The sequence below is a fragment of the Coptis chinensis genome, chromosome 2 (assembly GCF_015680905.1).
Source record: "Coptis chinensis isolate HL-2020 chromosome 2, ASM1568090v1, whole genome shotgun sequence".
Classification (NCBI taxonomy): domain Eukaryota; kingdom Viridiplantae; phylum Streptophyta; class Magnoliopsida; order Ranunculales; family Ranunculaceae; genus Coptis; species Coptis chinensis.
In genome coordinates, this window is record NC_141457.1 from 109605608 (window position 1) to 109623851 (window position 18244).

At 38.7% G+C, this 18244-nt stretch overlaps 1 protein-coding gene across 41 annotated transcripts; it reads left to right on the forward strand.

Moving 5' to 3' along the window:
• The first annotated feature begins 1618 nt into the window (after positions 1-1618).
• LOC147520459 (putative disease resistance protein RGA3) lies at positions 1619-9962 on the forward strand. 41 transcript variants are annotated; one of them, XM_086591990.1, is made up of 13 exons: positions 1619-5319; positions 6091-6360; positions 6531-6770; positions 6863-7292; positions 7589-7787; positions 7918-8155; positions 8359-8439; positions 8551-8608; positions 8694-8788; positions 8876-8951; positions 9038-9100; positions 9207-9269; positions 9398-9962. In XM_086591990.1, the coding sequence occupies exon 1, from the start codon at positions 1693-1695 to the stop codon at positions 5260-5262; it is 3570 nt and encodes a 1189-aa protein (XP_086448116.1). In that variant the 5' UTR covers positions 1619-1692; the 3' UTR covers positions 5263-5319; positions 6091-6360; positions 6531-6770; positions 6863-7292; positions 7589-7787; positions 7918-8155; positions 8359-8439; positions 8551-8608; positions 8694-8788; positions 8876-8951; positions 9038-9100; positions 9207-9269; positions 9398-9962. The 41 variants fall into 41 exon arrangements, with proteins under 41 accessions (XP_086448116.1, XP_086448127.1, XP_086448104.1 ...); XM_086592001.1 differs by having other exon boundaries at positions 7589-7620; positions 7701-7787; positions 7918-8439; XM_086591978.1 differs by having other exon boundaries at positions 6863-7139; positions 7242-7344; positions 7432-7787; positions 7918-8439.
• The last annotated feature ends 8282 nt before the right edge of the window (positions 9963-18244 follow it).

Sequence of the window (18244 nt, forward strand, 5' to 3'; positions counted from 1 at the left end):
TGGAGTAAAATATATCAAAGCTTAAAAATTCTTACGAGTGTTCTACTGATAATTGATGGATGATAATTCTTTGGTCAAAAAAAGATAAGAGTGTTTGTGTGAATTATTGTTATACTTATTTTTGTGACACTTTATTGATACCATCAAACTTAACCCTTTCAACATTAGTGCAATATTGGAAGAACTTTGTCGTACTATTTCTTCATCCGAACTTTGTTTTGCAATGTGCTTGTAGAAACATTGAGAATAGCTAAATCTATTATAAGAAATAAGGAAAAAGGTGAAATAAGATGGAATAAGATGGAATATTTAAACATTTTATTGTAAGTTCAAGGTGTGTGTTAGAAACTTCAAGTTTGGAAATGGAATATTATTTGAAAGGCACACTCTTATTTCATCCATTTGATTATTAGATTGTTAAAATCTGAAAATTAATGACCATTACTTATTTTATCCACCTAATCTTACGTTAACACTTTGATATGTTTACATTGACGAAAGAAATAGAACGACATGATCTTCTCTGTTATTAATGTTGGAATTGGATAAATATATTTTGCATGTATACAAACAATCACCTAGAAAAAGAGAAAATACTTGGGGGAGTATTCTAAGTAGGTGAATGCATTTTCTTGAAAGATAATCTTTTTTGTATTCATCAATTCATCGTAGAACATGTTCGTGTGATAAATCTTTTAAAGTGGGAGTAGTGTATTCTTTGAGGATATGGAAACAATCAATCTGCTTTAATGATTTAATAGATATTTTAGTTATTTGTACACATTAGTACGTAAGCCGAGCGGTGATGATTTACCACTAAATCACTATAAATCTAATAAAACTATTATACAAGCTAGATCGAGTTTAAGATAATTTCATTTGAAAATTACGGATTAATATCCTAAACCACAAAGTGAAGATGCTACCTCAATTTGATCCCTTAGTTTCCAAGTACTTATGCACCATAATCCCTGCTCATTAACATATTTTAGTTTATTTTCAATAAAAATATATTTTGATTCAAAAATTTGCCTCTAAATCACCATAAATCTAAGAAAATTATTATATAAGCTAGATCAAGTTTAAGATAATTTCATTTGAAAATTACAGATTAATATCCTAAATCACAAAGTGAAGAGACTATCTCAATTTAATCCCTTAGTTTCCAAGTACTTATGCACTATAATCGCTGCTCATTAACCTATTTCGGTTGATTTTCAATAAAAATATATTCTGATTCGAAAATTTGTGTGAGACATTTTGTAAAGTCTTTTCAGCACACAAAATATTTAATAGAGTCCAAAATCTAGTTTTGTAACTAAATTTGTTCAGATTAGACACAATCTAACGGTCCTCCTTGCTCATCCTAAAGGATATCCCTGGGATAGCCGGACTCTTTTAGATAAATACTAGGGACAAAAAAATCCGAAAAAAAATAATAAATAAAATTGTCTTTTGTGCACGGATTTTCCAAAACTCTCCAGCTCACTCCCCTACGCCTCATTAGTCATTACGTAGAATAGATATATTAAAACATCTGCCGAACGAAATATCGATCTACTTGCCCACTTGCCCGACAAATCACATCACATGGTCCTATATATAGCCGCAGGTTGTCTTTCGCAACACAAACACTACACTGTACTACTTACAAACCATTGAAAGATCTTTCTGCTTTCTTACTATCAAAAAATGGCGGAAGGAATTGCTTTTGGCCTTGCTGAGAAGGTTTTGATCGAGTTAGGATCTCGTGCTATACAAGAGCTTGGATCAGCTATGGGAGTCAAGAAGGAACTGAAAAAGCTCGAAAGGACTTTATCCACCATCAAAGCTGTACTCTTGCACGCTGAGGAGCTTGAAGTCCGCCAGCCTGAGGTGAGAGAATGGCTTCGAAGGATCAAGGATGCCGTTTATGAAGCCGATGACATTATTGATGACTTTGCCATTGAAGCTTTGCGGAAAAGACTGGTTATGCAGGATAGCGTCGTCAATATGGTTCGTTACTTCTTCTTCTCTTCAAATCATATTGCATATCGTTTTAAAATTTCTCGTAAAATTAGAGATGTTAGGGAAAGCTTAACTGAGATTCAAGCTGATAGGTCCTTTCATTTGGATACGAGAGTTGAAGAAACTAGAGTGCGTAATGCAGAGAGGGAAAACACGCATTCTCATGTAGACGAATCAAAAGTTTTTGGAAGAGATGTCGAGAAAGAGGAGATTGTAAAACTATTGTTGGACTTGAGCGGGGAAGGCAACCTCTCGATCATTCCCATTTATGGTATGGCTGGCCTGGGGAAAACGACACTTGCTCAATTGGTTTACAAAGATGAGAGAGTAGACCGTACTTTTAATTTAAAATTGTGGGTGTGTGTCGGGGAGGATTTTGATGTTAAGAAAATTACAGAAAAGACGATAAAATCTGCCACCAACAGTGAATGTCCTAATTTGGAGATGGACCAGTTACAATCTCGTCTTCGGGAACAACTTAAAGGGAAGAGATTTTTACTAGTTCTGGACGATGTGTGGAATGAAAACGGTGAGAAATGGAATAACTTGAAAGATTTGTTATTAGGAGGTGCAATGGGAAGCAAAATAATTGTAACCACTAGAAGCGAAAAGGTTGCAGTTATAATGGGATCCGTTTCACAATATAAACTGTTAAGGTTGTCGGAAGATGATTGTTGGGATTTGTTCGAGCAAAGGGCATTTGGTTCAGATCAAAAGCAAGAAAAGCCGAATCTTGTGGAAATTGGAAAGGGAATCGTGAGAAAGTGTGGGGGAGTGCCTCTAGCAGCTAAAGCCCTTGGAAGCTTAATGCGGTTTAAGACCGAGGAACATGAGTGGACGAGTATCAAAGATAGTGATCTTTGGAGATTGCCTCCAGAAGAAGTTGAGATTTTGCCTGCGTTGAGAATAAGCTATAATCATTTGCCATTCTATTTGAGGCAATGCTTTTCCTATTGTGCTATATATCCTAAAGATTGGGTAATTTGGAAGCAAGAACTGATCCGATTATGGGTGGCACAAGGGTTTGTTCACACGTTCGGAGAAAATCAAATCTTAGAAGATATAGCTAATGTGTATGTCAAAGATTTGATGTGGAGATCGTTCTTTCAAGAAGCAGAACTAGATTACTGGGGGGAGATTCAGACTTTGAAAATGCATGACCTTGTTCATGATCTTGCACAATCTGTTGCAGGAACAGAGTACTTCATTGCGGGAAAGGAAACTAAAGGAGACATCCCTAATGGAGTACGGCATCTGCGCTGCGTGGGAGAAGATTTGCCAGTTGAGTTCCGAGAATCCTTGCATAAACATTCGAACTTACGGTCACTTCTTTCTAACTCGAAATTTCTCACTGAGGATATTCTCTCAAGCTTTAAATGCTTACGTGTGCTGGTTTTGCTGGTAGAAACTGGAGAAGTTCCAAGTTCCATTGGTAAGTTGAAGCGCCTAAGACACTTTGAGATTACGTCTGACTCTGTTACGACTGTCCCCAACTCTATTACTAAGCTGCAAAGTTTAGAAACCTTGATTCTTTTATGTAGTAAAATTACACTGTTGCCTGGAGAAATCTGGAAATTGCAAAAACTCGAGCACATTGGTCTCCATGAGGACACTGTGTTAACATACATGCCATCTGGCCTTAGTCGTTTAACTTCTATTCGGACGTTAGAAGATTTTTTTGTGGGGAAGGGGATTGGATGCAAATTGAATGAGTTGAATGGACTAATACATCTCAAAGGCCAGTTGAAGATTTTCAATCTTGAAAATGTGAGCAGTGCTAGAGATTGCGTGGAAGCGAATCTAAAGGGTAAGCCCAACCTTGTAAGGTTACAATTAGTATGGAATGACGAAGGCGCTAACAGAGTGAAAATTGATTTTGATGTGCTGGGAAACCTCGAGCCACATCAAAATCTTAAAGCGTTGACCATAAAAGGTTACAGAGATAACAAGTTCCCACGGTGGATGATGGTTCCATTGTTCCCAAATTTAGTCTTGATTGGTCTCATACAATGTAGAAATTGTCAAAATCTCCCAGCACTTGGTCAACTCCCATCTCTTAAGGATGTATATCTGGAGGAAGTGGATGCTCTCCAGTTCATTGAAGGTGGTAGCGTGGTGAGAAGACAAAGAGAATGGTTCCCATCACTGAAAAGAATTTGCCTTTTTGCTAACCCTAACCTCGAGAGTTGGGTAAAAGAAGAAGAAGAAGAAGTGTCCCTTCATAGCGTTGTTGTGTTGTCTGTTCACAATTGCCCCAAATTAAGTACAATGCCAATTCTTCCATCACTTGAACAATTGACAATAGAGAAATGTAGTGAGAAGCTGATGCTGTCATTGCTCAAAGTGAATCCAGAAAAGAACGCACCAACCTCCTCCTTACCCAATTCTTCTTCTCTTGCCAATCTGAAACATTTGGATATTTCTTCCTGCGATGACCTTTTGTCTTTGTCGGAAGATGGGTTACAGAACTTGGCTTCTCTTGAAACTTTGAATATTAAATTTTGCCCCAGAATGGCAAGTTTGCCAGAACAAGGTTTAGGGGGTTTAACCTCCCTTGTGTCTCTGAAGATTTCAGATTGTGAAAGCTTGGCTTCTTTGTCTGGTATGAGGTACCTCACTGCACTTCAAAACCTGCATCTTGCCCGTTGTGAAAAGATGCATATTCTGGAGGACGACATGGATGGTCTCACTTCACTTTGTACTCTCGAGATTGAAGAGATCCCTAATTTGGTATCAATACCCAAGGGACTACAGAATGCCACCGCATTAAAGGAGTTTAGCATCACTGATTGTGAGAGTTTGTTGCATGCTTTCCCAGAAGGAATCTCGTTGCCCACCACACTAGAGAAATTGTGGATTAGTAATTGTGACAGTTTGATGAGCTGGCCGAATGGGTTGGGAAACCTCACATCACTTGTGAGTCTTTTGATTATTCATTCCAGAAACTTGCAGTCTCTGCCAGAAGAAATGCGACACCTTACTGCTTTAAAAGTTCTAGGGATCGGAGGCTTGGACGGTTTGAAGACTTTGCCGGAATGGCTGAAAAGCTTCACTTCCCTTCGTGTCTTGCAAATCTATGATTTTCCAAATATTCTGTGCGTGCCAGATTGGATCAATTGCCTCACTGCACTACGAGTTCTGCAGATCGACTTGTGTGATGCCTTGACAACTCGATGTCAAAAAGATACAGGTGAGGACTGGCGCAAGATAGCTCACATACCAGAAATCAATGTCAATGGCATTCGGATACAATAAAAAAAAATCTTCAATGTCAGCTCTCTAGACATCGTCAGCATAGTCACTCTTCTTCAGGTATGTCACTCCACTTCCATCCACAACCAACTTAAATTGATAATATCTGTTGTTCTGTCCTTATCCACATGTTTTCCATTACAAGATGTCAAACCCCACCACACTATGATGTATGATAATTCGTTATTGGGGATTGGGAGGGTTCAACGAGTACACCAAATGTTGTGGGAGACCTTTTATGACTCAAGGTCTAAGTGTTTCTTCTTCCTCGAGCCTGCCTTTTCCTCCAGAAGAAGTGCAACATCTTGCACCCTTGCAGAGTCTATCCATAAGAGGCTTGAAGGGTTAATCTACTTTGCCTGACTCACTAGTAAACTTTACTTTGCTACAAGTTTTTGGTTTCCTAGATGTGTCGCTTGCTAGAAAAGAATGCAGTGATTCTCCCCTCTGAACGAACTATTTTTATATCTGTTTGTTTGCTTGACATATCTATGGCTCAAAGACACAGGAGAGGAGTGGCACCAGATATCTCGGATCCTAGAATTGAGCTCGATTGAATAAGCACACAATGAATTGCCGCCACCAAGTGTGCCTGTGTCATCCTTGTGAACTCATTTTTCTTCTCCAGGGTGTTATACCAATCTTTTTCACAATCCACTTGAAGTTACTTTTAATCCTCTTCCCGACACTACAAATTGACCTTGCTTTCTCTCCCTCCTCCCCGAGTGAACTTTTCTAATATGACATTATCTGAATACAAAATGTTTGTTTCTCCGTCATTTTTCCTTGAATATAATATATTCTGATTTCTATTTTATTCTTTTCTGGTAGGTTGTTCGATGTTCTATGGATTGATTAGTAGAGGCTCTTAGTTCATTTGGTCCGTCATATATTCTCAACTTGTTCCAGTTAGTCATAGTTCTGTAATGTGTTTTATGGACGCAATAAAAAGGTCATTCACACAAATTACAAGAGTGCCTCACTTTTGGTTAGAGCAATTGAAAGATCATCAGAAGTATGTCTGGAGCATATTTTGCTATTTCAGTATCTGTAACGCTGAAGATGACAGTTACTATTGCAATTTTTGGGATTTTAGAGCTGGTAACAATCTTTAAACCAGAGTACTATGTTACAAGTGGTTATTATCTTTGAATTTCAGTACTGGAACTGGCCCATCTTTTTTTTTTAAACCATCACCAGTAATTGTTGTATCCTCATCATTTGGGTTACAAAAAAGCACTTTTTATTTCTATTCTATTTTCCTGTGATAGGTTGCACGAGTGGGACCTAACTTGGCTATGTGAGGCATCAAAGAAATTCAATCTGACAGTCTGAAGGATGATATCACATTGAGACAATTCTGTCTTTTTGTAATATGGAAATATTACCATTTAGTCAATTTTCTAAAAGAAGCGTGCAATATCTCTAAATTATATTCCAAGTTTGTTGCTTCCTATGCATTATATGATGGAAATTAGAACAAAGGTTATTACATTCTGAAGATCGAAAAGGTAATTAGCTTTGTTCTAGAGTGGCTAAACATGTATTTCCTATTTCAGAACCTCCTATTTCTAATATACCGTCCGTCTGAAAATGGTTACAGGTTTGAGCTGAAGCATAGAGACATATTTCTTCCTGATGATATTGTTTCAAGTTTTGAGTGTGAATGCTGGTGTACGTGGTTTCAGTTGCCTATGTAACACAGCTACAAGGAGGTCCGAACTCTGGAATACGTATGTCATCATGATTGTCATTATTCTTGGCAATCACACACTAGTTGGTTAAATTTCGAAATGGGCCTGAGAGAGTGTAACATCAGTGTACATTCTACCAGACTAATCTACTTAAACCAACAGCACTTCAAAACCTGGATCTTGCAGGTTGTAAAAAGTTGCATATTTCGGGAGACAATATGGATGGTCTTACTTCACTTCTTACCCTCATGATTGAAAACATCCCTAATCTGGCATCAATAACTGCAGGGCTACAGTTTGTCACAGCCTTGAAGAAATTTGTCATCAAGAATTGTCAAGGTCTGTTGCAAGCTTTCCCAGAAAGAATCTTGTTTCCCACCACACTAGAAAGGTTGGAGATCCATAATCCTAGAAGTTTGATGAGCTGGCCGAATGGGTTGGGCAACCTCCCATTACTTACGGCACTTTTGCTTTATAGGTCCTCAAACCTGTCACTGCCAGAAGAAATGCGACGCCTTACTGCCTTAAAGTTTCTAACTATAATAGCTTTCATAACTTTGCCGGAATGGCTGCAAAACTTCACTTCCCTTCAAGTTCTTCAAATCTGTGATTTCCAAATTTGCCTTGCTTGCCAGAATGGATCCAGAACGGACTACGGGAACTGAGGGTAAGTTGGTGTCATGCCTTGAAATCTCGATGTCCAAAGGATACAGGAGAGGACTGACACAAGATAGCTCATATTCCCAGAATCATCGTCAATCTCATTCAGATACAATGAAGAAAGGCCTCAACGTCCGCTCTCTCATCCTGGTCATCTAATTCACTCTTCTTCAGGTACTTCCCTTGACTCCGTTGCACAGCTTACTTAAATTGATAACATTCACCATCATCATAAACCAATTAGCTATCTTTGATTCGTTAAGAAATCTGCTACTCTATAATATAAATTATTCCTTTCTGGTAGGTTTGTTGAATGCTCTTAAACCAAATTGAATATTTGCTGCCACTACTTTCACTCAAATCTGTCATCAGCACTGATATCACATTGCTCCAACTTCTTTTGTGTTCTGTAACGTGTATTGGGGTTAGAGGTAGAGCCTTTAAAAGACCTTGAGAAGTATGACTTGAGCATCTTTTTGCCATGCGACTTCCCAAGGGTAACGAGGAAGACAGCGACTATGGGATTCTTGAGATGGAAGCAGGTAACAATCTTCATCATAGAGTAGTCCAGTCTAAGGTTTTAATATCCATCCCATTCCAGTAACATGGTTTTTGTGTTGTCATTTTACAAATCCAACCGTGTGTAGTAATAAGTGAATTTTAAGGGTTGACTACTTTGCTAGAGTTGCGTGGAAACCTCACTTCACCTTGAACCTTTTTGTTGCCCAATTTCCCATATATGAAGTGCTTGCGCCCCAGATAGCTCTCCCCAGAAGTCGGGTTCAATTGAATCAGGATACAATGAAGAAACCTCAATAGCCGCCAGGTATCTTTTCATATACATCTGACGATAATCTTCATAAAATGCAAATCTTTATATTACTATTCATAGATCTATTTTTCCCAGTGGATGACTGTTAATTTGGTTTGACCTCAGAACCGCATGATCCTTGCCATGTGGGAGACGTGGGTGGTCAAGAGACTCATAGACTATTGTAAGTTGATCTAATTGTTCTTGTTCTATACACTGATTAACTTGTGAGTTTACTTGACATGGTTTAAAAAACTTCCTACTGTAAGAACATGTCCGCAGACATTTGTGTATATGCTGTCCTCCTGGTCCCTCGGGTGATCTGAACGACCAGTATCACTCATCTAAAACTGCAGCTTTTGGGGTTAGTTTTATTGAACAATCTTTGTGTTCTGTTTGGTGCGAGTATAAGTGAATAATTTTGCAAAGAGTGATTTTGCGTCATTTACAGGAACCTTTTGCTGGCCTTCCAAGCATCCGGGCTTCTGAACTAGCAGTATCACTCGTCTGAAACTGCAGCTTGTGGGGTTGGTTATATTGAACAATCCTTGTGTTCTATTTGGTGGAGTAGAAGTGAATAATTTTGTAAAATGTGATTTTGCGTCATTTACAGGAACCTTTTGCTGGCCTTCCATGCATCAAGGCTTCTGAACCAAAAAAATTTGATCTTAATCAGGTGGGCATGTAAGAACATGGTATGTTATTTTTTATTAATGTAATTGTTGCAGGAGGCATGCTCTGTTAGGTATTTATAATTCAGTGCACTTTAATTAATTTGACAGGATGTGACGGTTGGATCTTCAAGCCTCCAATGTTCTCAAACAAGCCATTTAGATCTTAATCAGGTTAGAGTTTTGCCATTATTTGTAAAAAAGAAAATAGTAAAAATTGGATTGTTACTCTAATTCACAGGGTTAGAAGTAGGTTTAGGTAAAATTTGGCTTGATACTCTTATTTTATTTTTTTGGTTTAGGTTAATCATGTTGGTGGACCATCAGATTCTTGGCATCTACCTTCTCAGGATGGTTCAAGCTCAACTTCGTTGGAAGTAGTAAAGAGGTTTGTATGGGAAGCAGACGAGTTGCTGGTTTTGGTGGTACAATTTCAAATAGTGATGGACCTGTCATTAAGCCTTATGCTGGATCCGCTGGAGAAGTGCCATCAGTAGATTCAGAAGTTCTGGCTCTTTGGAATGGATTGAAGTTACTCTCCAGTCTCCACCCTTCCTTCAAGCCCAGTGTGGATTGAAGGGGAATCCAAACTTGTCGACAAGTGGCGGACAATTGGACATTGATCCACCTTGGAGGTTTACCCCAATGTTCTTCGAGATACAGTCCATTATGTCTAGATTAGTTTTAGGACGGATCTCCCATATTCATAGGGAAGGAAACTCTCTGGCTCATAAGCTTGCAAATGAAAACTTAACAAAGGACTTCCTAACCGTTTGGGATCAAATGCCAAATCTGTAAATTTTGTATCTGTACGTTTATTTTTCTCCCTCCAGTAAGAGTGCCAAGACTATATGTAGTTTATTTCAATTTCATTTCCACATACATCACGTTTAAGAACAAGGTGTTTTTCAACACCCAGGCCCCAACACCCCCGCCGCGTAACAAAATTGTTCATTGAACACATGGGCCCAAAAGCCCCGTTTTCACGAGTCATTATTTTGTATTACATAATAATACTAATCACTCCCGCAGTCTGCTCTATCAAGCAAACCGCCGTCTCTCACCTCTTTCTCATTTCTTTGGACTACAAGAGGGTATCTTTTTTCCTATCAATAATTATTATTATTATAACACATTAATTTCTATATATTTTTTTTTTAACTCTTTTCCAAATGTCGATCTTATTAGGAGAAGACAAAAAAAATGTTGAAATTTTTATCAAAAGTGAGAATTGAATTCAATGCACTAGACCCACGTACTGCTGCGTGCATGGAATTTTTAGCCCAATGCAATGCTAGAAAAGCCAAGGAATCCAACCCAGCCTGTCAACTTCAAGTGCAAAGAAGAACCGATGACCATCCACCAGAAATCAAAGTCACATTTGTTAACGGAGTTGAGGAAGTTTTTGATGCTGCCAGCACATCTCACAGAGCATTAGAGAGATGATTTTGGAGAGGGGGCAGTATTTAGAGACTGAGCAAATGTTTCGTGATAATAATGAGACTTGGCCTGTTATGATTCCTGAAGAGGAGATTAATCAGAGCTTTCCTCGAATCATAATTGTTAGGCACTTAGTTGTTACATGGGGCTTAGGCATCAGTTCAGGTATCTGGTCTGTTTGTTGTAATACAATTTACTCTCACGTTCACATTATGTTCGAAATACTGATAACCGATTAAGCATAATTTATACTAATTGTTCAGTTCCGGTGTTGGCCCTTTTATTTTGGACATAATGTCTTTATTATCGGTTCTAGGTAAACTAAGATGTATACTCTTGTTTATTGCTGCATTTGGATATTTTTGGATTTAGAAATTAATTTGATACAACTAAGGGTCCGATAGTTTGTACAGTTATTTTTTCTTTCTCGGTATTTACTTGTTTATGCTACTACTAGTCTACGAATACACTTAATATACCAAAGGCACTTTCGCCACACTCCCCTATTAATTTAGAATTTTGAATGTCTGCTATCCTGAATTCTGCCAGACCATATATCACATCATGGATATCATATGTAAGCAAAAGAGGTTTCAGTGTTTTAATGTAAATGTATTTAAATAAAGCCTAACAAAAGCATTTGGTATATTTCCTAATCGTACGAGTTATCATTTATTGATGTATGATTTTCTGACATGATTGGGAAATAGTTGATGCTCAAAAATGAAAGCAGAATGGTTAGTGATTTTGTTGATGATTTTTTCAAGCATTCCCTGCTCGGAACTATTGAATGGTTATGCAATGCTGCTCCTACAGTTGAGGAAGACGAGTTACTGCTTCGTCATAATAATAGTGGTTCTGTTTTCGAATAAAATTCCAAACACTGGAATTCATGAAAGTTCATTTTACTCATATCATCAACTGTTTCATTTTTTGCAGCCAAGGAAGGCAGAAGAGGAAAAATAGTGGTTTTGTTTCGCAAAGAAACCGCTTCAACACAACGAGCAATGTAAAAAGAACGACATTAAGAAAGCAGAGAATTTGATGTTGGGGAGATGAAACTGAACCAAGATAATGGCTACCTACGTACCCAAAATCTATTCTCTAGGGATCAAGTTTCCACGTAGTTCTTTATGAAAAATAATGTGGTATTTATATAGGTAGAGTAGAGAGTCCTTGTAGCTCAAGTAATTGTGATAGACTATAACTCTCAACTGATAATTATCTCTTTGATAAGAAATGAATCTAGACATAAATCAATGTACACTAGTGGCAAGCCATGTAGCTAAGGTTTAGCCTTAGACACATGAGTTAATGGGCATGTACATTGATCCATGGTATTGTAAATTGGGCTTTAGCCCGGTTGATTAAATGAATAAAATAGAGACCCCTACTAATAGACGTTTATTAATGAGGTAGGGGGGGTGAAACACCGCCCCTTTTTTGTTATGCGAACAAAGTTCACATGGTAAAGAAGAGAAGAAAAATGAGCGAAATGTATAACGAAGTGTCGTGCGAAAGGAAATGAGAGGAAAATTGACTGTCGAAAAAATTGTGAATTATCGGGAACGAAAAAATGTCAAACTAACATATACGGAACGCAATGTAATTAAATAAAAGATGGCCGAAAAATGCATAGGAAAAAATAAAATATGCACAGAAATAAAATTGCAAAAGAATTCGATTGCCAAAAACTATACCGAACGCATAACGTAACAATATAAAAGATGATTCTGACGACGCATGCCAGCGGAATAGCGATACTAGTATAGACCGTTGAAATTATACGTAGGGGCAATATAGTAATAATAGTAATAAAAGGAAGTTAAACATTAATCGGACTCAAAGTGTTCGGATGAGATAAGAATGTGGAGTAGATATGAAGTTGGAGTTGGAGAAGAATCCCATCAGCACTGGAAAACCCCGGCGTAAACCCTATATAAGTGCTGGTGCAGCTCTCACATATCCCACTCCATGAAAAACAATGACTCTCATCAAACAGAACGTTGTCAAGATTCCAACACTGCTGCGTTATAATCCTGTGATCCTTCTTCGCGTCGACCACCAGGTACGTCTCTCTCGCTCTTCATCTTTGTTCACAAGGGTTAAATGAATAAGTGGAGGGCCTGGCCCGTTGAAATTTGGGTTCACAATGTCTCCTCTCCACTAGATAACGCGTGTTGCATATTCTCGAGATTCCTAAGTTCAAAACCACCCACCCAACCAAGAAAAGCTCAGAGGACTTCCTTTAGCACAGTTACAAACTTGGCGTATGCTGCTGTCGTTTTTTATTTTTTATATTTTATTTTATTTTTTGATTTTATGCATGGCCTTTGAACTGTTGAATTTGGGAATCAGCAAGATGTGAGAGGCGTGTCCACACAAGCTCCTCATGGAAACAGCAGCGAACATGCGAAAAAGAACCGTCTTTGTCTGAAAAAACACGACTTTGTGGTTGCGAAATATGGAAGCGCTCGTATTCAAAACTAAAAACAACAAACATGATACGGTGCATCGACAGCCAAGGATGGGCATCGTAACCGCTTTTATTTGATTTGGCCTGGTGCATTTGGAAGTGAAAGTAACAAACATGATATGGTGAAGCGCCCTCTAAGGAAGGGCACCGTACCTGTGTCCCATTGACCTGGCCCGGTTCACCCTTGTGGACTTAGTGAACCCGGTTTTTGAGCTATCTAACGGTTTTTTTTTTTGTAGGTAGAAACGACCGTATTACACGGATGAAAGATGATCTAGAAGAAAAAAAACTCGATGACGATCGTAGACTTGGTGAGGTGGAAAGAATGTGACAAATACAACGAACACAACGCCACCGGCGATGGTCACTTAAAGAACAACCGAAAATACTAATACTTGAATTATTTTGGGCTGGCCGGAAGAAGACGGAGAAAAGTTCGAGAATATGACAAAGCGGTGGCAAAAAATCGACAAAGATAAAACAGGGTATGTCAAGATATATATATATATATATATATATATATATATATATATATATATATTTTTTTTTTTTTTTTTTTTTCTAGTTAGCTTCAAATTTTGGTTAAGTCCGAAAAGACTAACTAAAAAGATTTGTATTTTCGTCCGCAGTTGAAACGGCTGAATTACGAAAGCAAAAGACATTTGAAAAATTTCGAAACGGAAAGATCACAATGCCAGAAAAAAAAATAATAATAAAGAAGTTGAATAAAGTTTTTCGCTTAGAAAGTTAACGTAATCTTAATTTTGCCGCGACGGAGAAAACGGCGGTTAATGCGAGCCTCGGAAAGTTTCGCTCAGAAAGTTTGGCTTAATGCCCTAAAAAAAATAATGAAGTTGTCAAAAAAATTCACTTGGTAAATTTCTCGTAGAAAGATCGGCAGAATGCCTTAGAAAAAATAATGATGCTGACGAAAATTTTCGCTCGGAAATTTTTTTGGACGAAGATCGGCATAATACCACAGAAAAAATAATGAAGCTGACGAAAATTTTCGTTCAAAAATTTTTTCGTAGAAAGATCGGCACAGTGCCTTAGAAAAAATAATAAAGCTGACAAAAATTTTCGCTCGGAAAAATTTTCTTAGAAAGATCGGCACAATGCCTTAGAAAAAATAATGAAGCTAACGAAAATTTTCGCTCGGAAAATTTTTCGTAGAAAGATCGGCACAACGCCTTAGGAAAAATAATGAAGTTGACGTAAATTTTTGCTCGGAAAATTTCTTGGAGAAAGATCGGCACAATGTTTAAAAAATAATGAAGTCGGAAGATAGTTAACCGAAAGCGCTAGCGAAACGAATGCAGATTTCGAAGAAGAAAACGAAGATTTAATAGAGCGACCGTAAGACAATTGATAGAGACAATTTATTAGGTAATTGTGTGAATGTAATACCATAGTGCTAAAACTTCTTTTGATAAAAAATAAAAATAAAGATGGGTTTGCTATTGAATATTGTTGTTGTGTCAGATAACATACCTGCGGAATACTGACAATGTTGTAGATTTATGTAATTAAAATGAAATAGAACGAGACGCCCCCATGTAGAAAAAGGCCCCCAATGCGAACTTAACTTTGCAAAATTAGGCTAAGCGAGCATAAAAGCGTTCAAACTTAGGCTGACGAAGCTAAACGTGGTAACCTCGTCAGATTTTGTCGGAACGATAGTAATGGACTAAGCGAGTGTAAAAGCGTTCAAACTTAGACTGACAAAGTTAAATGCGATAACTTCATCAGATTTTGTCGTAGCGATATTAACGAACTAAGCGAGCGTAAAAACGTTCAAACTTAGACTAGCGAAGTTAAACGTAGTAACTTCGTCAGATTTGGTCGTAGCGATAGTAACGAACTAAGCGAGCGTAAAAACGTTCAAACTTAGACTGGCGAAGTTAAACGTAGTAATTTCGTCAGATTTTGTTGTAGCGATAATAATGACTAAGCGAGCGTAAAAAGCGTTCAAACTTAGACTGACAAAGCTAAATGTGGTAACTTTGTCAGATTTTTTCGTAATGATAGTAATGAACTAAGCGAGTGTAAAAGCGTTCAAACTTAAGCTGACGAAGCTAATGTGGTAACTTCGTCAGATTTTTTTCGTAATGATAGTAATGAACTAAGCGAGCGTAAAAACGTTCAAACTTAAGCTGATGAAGCTAAATGTGGTAACTTCGTCAGATTTTTTTCGTAATAATAGTAATGAACTAAGCGAGCGTAAAAGCGTTCAAACTTAAGCTGACGAAGCTAAATGTGGTAACTTCGTCAGATTTTTTTCGTAATGATAGTAATGAACTAAGCGAGCGTAAAAACGTTCAAACTTAAACTGACGAAAAGATGACTACAAAAGTGATGTGTCAAGCCCTTCGCTTCTAACAGCGGCGGAGAGATAAGCCAATGAATCTGTATGACGTAAGTCATTTTGGGGTCTTTGAGTGATAGAGATGCTATCAAATTGTCGAGCAAGACTATGTATCAAACTAAGATAAGCCGCCATACGCTCATCTCTTACTTCAAAAGACCCACTAAACTGATTTGCAACAAAGAGAATCGCGGTATAACCTGGAGCTTCGGCGCCCTGATTGTCAAAGTTGTTCTCAAGGCACAAATGGCATCCTCATACTCGGTTTCGTTATTTGAAGTGGCGAAGCCAAGTCGCACAAATTTCCCAATCTTTTCTCCGCCGGGTTTAACAAAAACACATCCAATTCCAGACCCAGATTTACTATGGGAGTCATCTGAGTAAACAATACATAGGTCAATGGGATTAGGAATTGCGTTTTCATGTTGGTCTTCGTCGCCCCCAGTTAGCGGCGGCAGAATGTCTTCCATAGATTCTTCCTGGCGCAAGAAATCGTCAATGGGAGAATCATCAATCGAAAAATCAGCTATCAAAGAAGCCAGAGCATATCATTTTTCAGTAGTACGACTTTCAAAGACATTGCTATATGCATTAAGATAACTTTCCCATTCGGCTAATCTACTTGATTCTGATAAAAAAAACAGGTCTACCATCATCAATGAAAAGAACAAAGACTAACAAACTTGAGTTGTAGCTGCGGTATATATGCCACTAGGTTGACCCGTTGAAGGACTTGTCAATATAGAAGGACTGACCAAGTATTTCTTCAGTTGTTGCAATGCCATCTCACAATCAATGTTCCAAGTTGCCGCCCTCTTTAAAGTCTGGAAGAAAGGATGACAACGATCGGAATATTTAGAAATAAATCTATGAAGAGCGACAAGCCGACCAGTAAGTCGTTGAATTTCCTTCTTATTTTTGGGTGATGGCATATCAATAACGGCACGTATCTGATCAGAATTAGCCTCAATACCTCTACGAGTCATAAGGTATCCTATAAATTTTCCAGAAGAGAGGCCCAAAAGAACATTAGGCGGGATTGAGTCTCATGTTATACTTGTTAAGCCTATCAAAAATAAGTTAAAGATCGGAAAGATGATCACCCGTATCCTTCGATTTAACGACTATATCATTGATATAAGCCTCCATTATTTTTCCCAACAGATCGGAAAAAATTGTATTGAAGAGTGAAATCCATTTCACCAAGAAGATTTAAACGCAATGAGCGCCCGGTAGAGCCTATGTGGAAGATGACACCGCCATTACCTCTTACAAAGAGTTAGAGATTTTAGGCGGTACACACTTCGGGTCCGGTGGACCGAGATTGTCTTTTTCTTTGCATGTAACCAACCTATCTAGGTCGGTAGTTTGTCTGGGATTGTGGTCTTCCCTCTATTTGTTTCTGTGACACCTTCATCCCTGCCTGGTCGGACCTGTCTGGGATGGCAGTTTTTCTCAAATCTGCGAGGTCAGCCTTCCCTGTCAGGTCGGTCCAGTCTAGGATGAAGGTTTTCATTATACTTTCTTCCGTGACGCCTTTTTCCCTGTATGGATGGACCTGTCTAGGATGGCGATTTTCCGCAAATCTGCAAGGTCGGCCTTCCCTGTCAGGTCAGTCCAGTCTGGGATGAAGTTTTTCCTTATACTTTCTTCCGTGATGCCTTTTTTCCCTGTCTGGACGGACCTGTCTAGGATGGCAATTTTCCGCAAATCTGCGAGGTCGGCCTTCCCTGTCAGGTCCGTCCAATCTAGGATGAAGTTTTTCCTTATACTTTTTCCTCGGCCTTCTTCTTCGGGCGTTAAAGTATTGGCTCGAACAAATTGGGCCGATTGGCCGTGCCCATGTGGAGAAGGATACCTTCCATTATCTCTTATTGGAGTTAGAGATCTTTGGCGGTACGCACGATCAGCTCCGACCGATGATTGTCTTTGTCTATCCCTGGTAACCGCCTGTCTAGGCCTGTAGTCACCCTTGGCCGGGTGGTCGGTATAATTATACCACTTCTCCATGTTTTGTTGCTCTTGTTTGGGATGCCCGCCTTCCTAGTCATGTCGGACATATCTCGGATGGCGGTTTTCCCTAAAATTGCTTCTCAGAGGTAAATCTTCTATTCGAGATCGGACATGTCTAGGGTAGTAGTTATCCCTGCCAATCCGATTCTCCCCATAATTACGGGTAATAGGGTCATTACTCTTAGAGTGTGCACTGGTTGATTGTGTTTGAGAAATAACATGTTGTTGAGGACGATGAAGTGGATCTTCAAGACGGTCCCATACACTGGAATGGCCTGTGTCCCTTCGTGGTCGCCTGATGTTGTTGAATTTGCAGCCTCGTCCACCGGCCTTTGCCTCTTTGCCAGCTTCTTTCTCAAGTTCCTATTTTAAATTTTTGACTTGTCGTAACTCACGCTCAACCGTATTAGGAGTGGCGGTAGCGGAGGCGGTGGTGGTGGTGGTGGCGCTGCTACGGTTGGATGTTGAGAATTGATCCTACCACTAGGAGCAACTTGATTGTTCAACGGTTCTTGCATTGGTCGATTTGAATTTCGAGGGTTGCAATTCCTATTAGCAGGAGGAATATGTTGACTATTTGGTGCGCTTCTTGTGCTTACCATCTTGATTGTTTCACGCGTGATAATGAATTCTAAATTCCCCACGACGGCCAATTATGTTTCGGAAGAACCGCTTCAACACAACGAGAGCAATGGTAAAGAACGACTAAGAAACAGAGGAATTTGACGTTGGGGAGATGGCGAACCAAGATAATGGCTACCTCACGCACCCAAGATCTATTATCTAGGGATCAAGTTTCCACGTAGTTCCTTATGAAAAATAATGTGGTATTTATATAGGTAGAGTAGAGAGTCC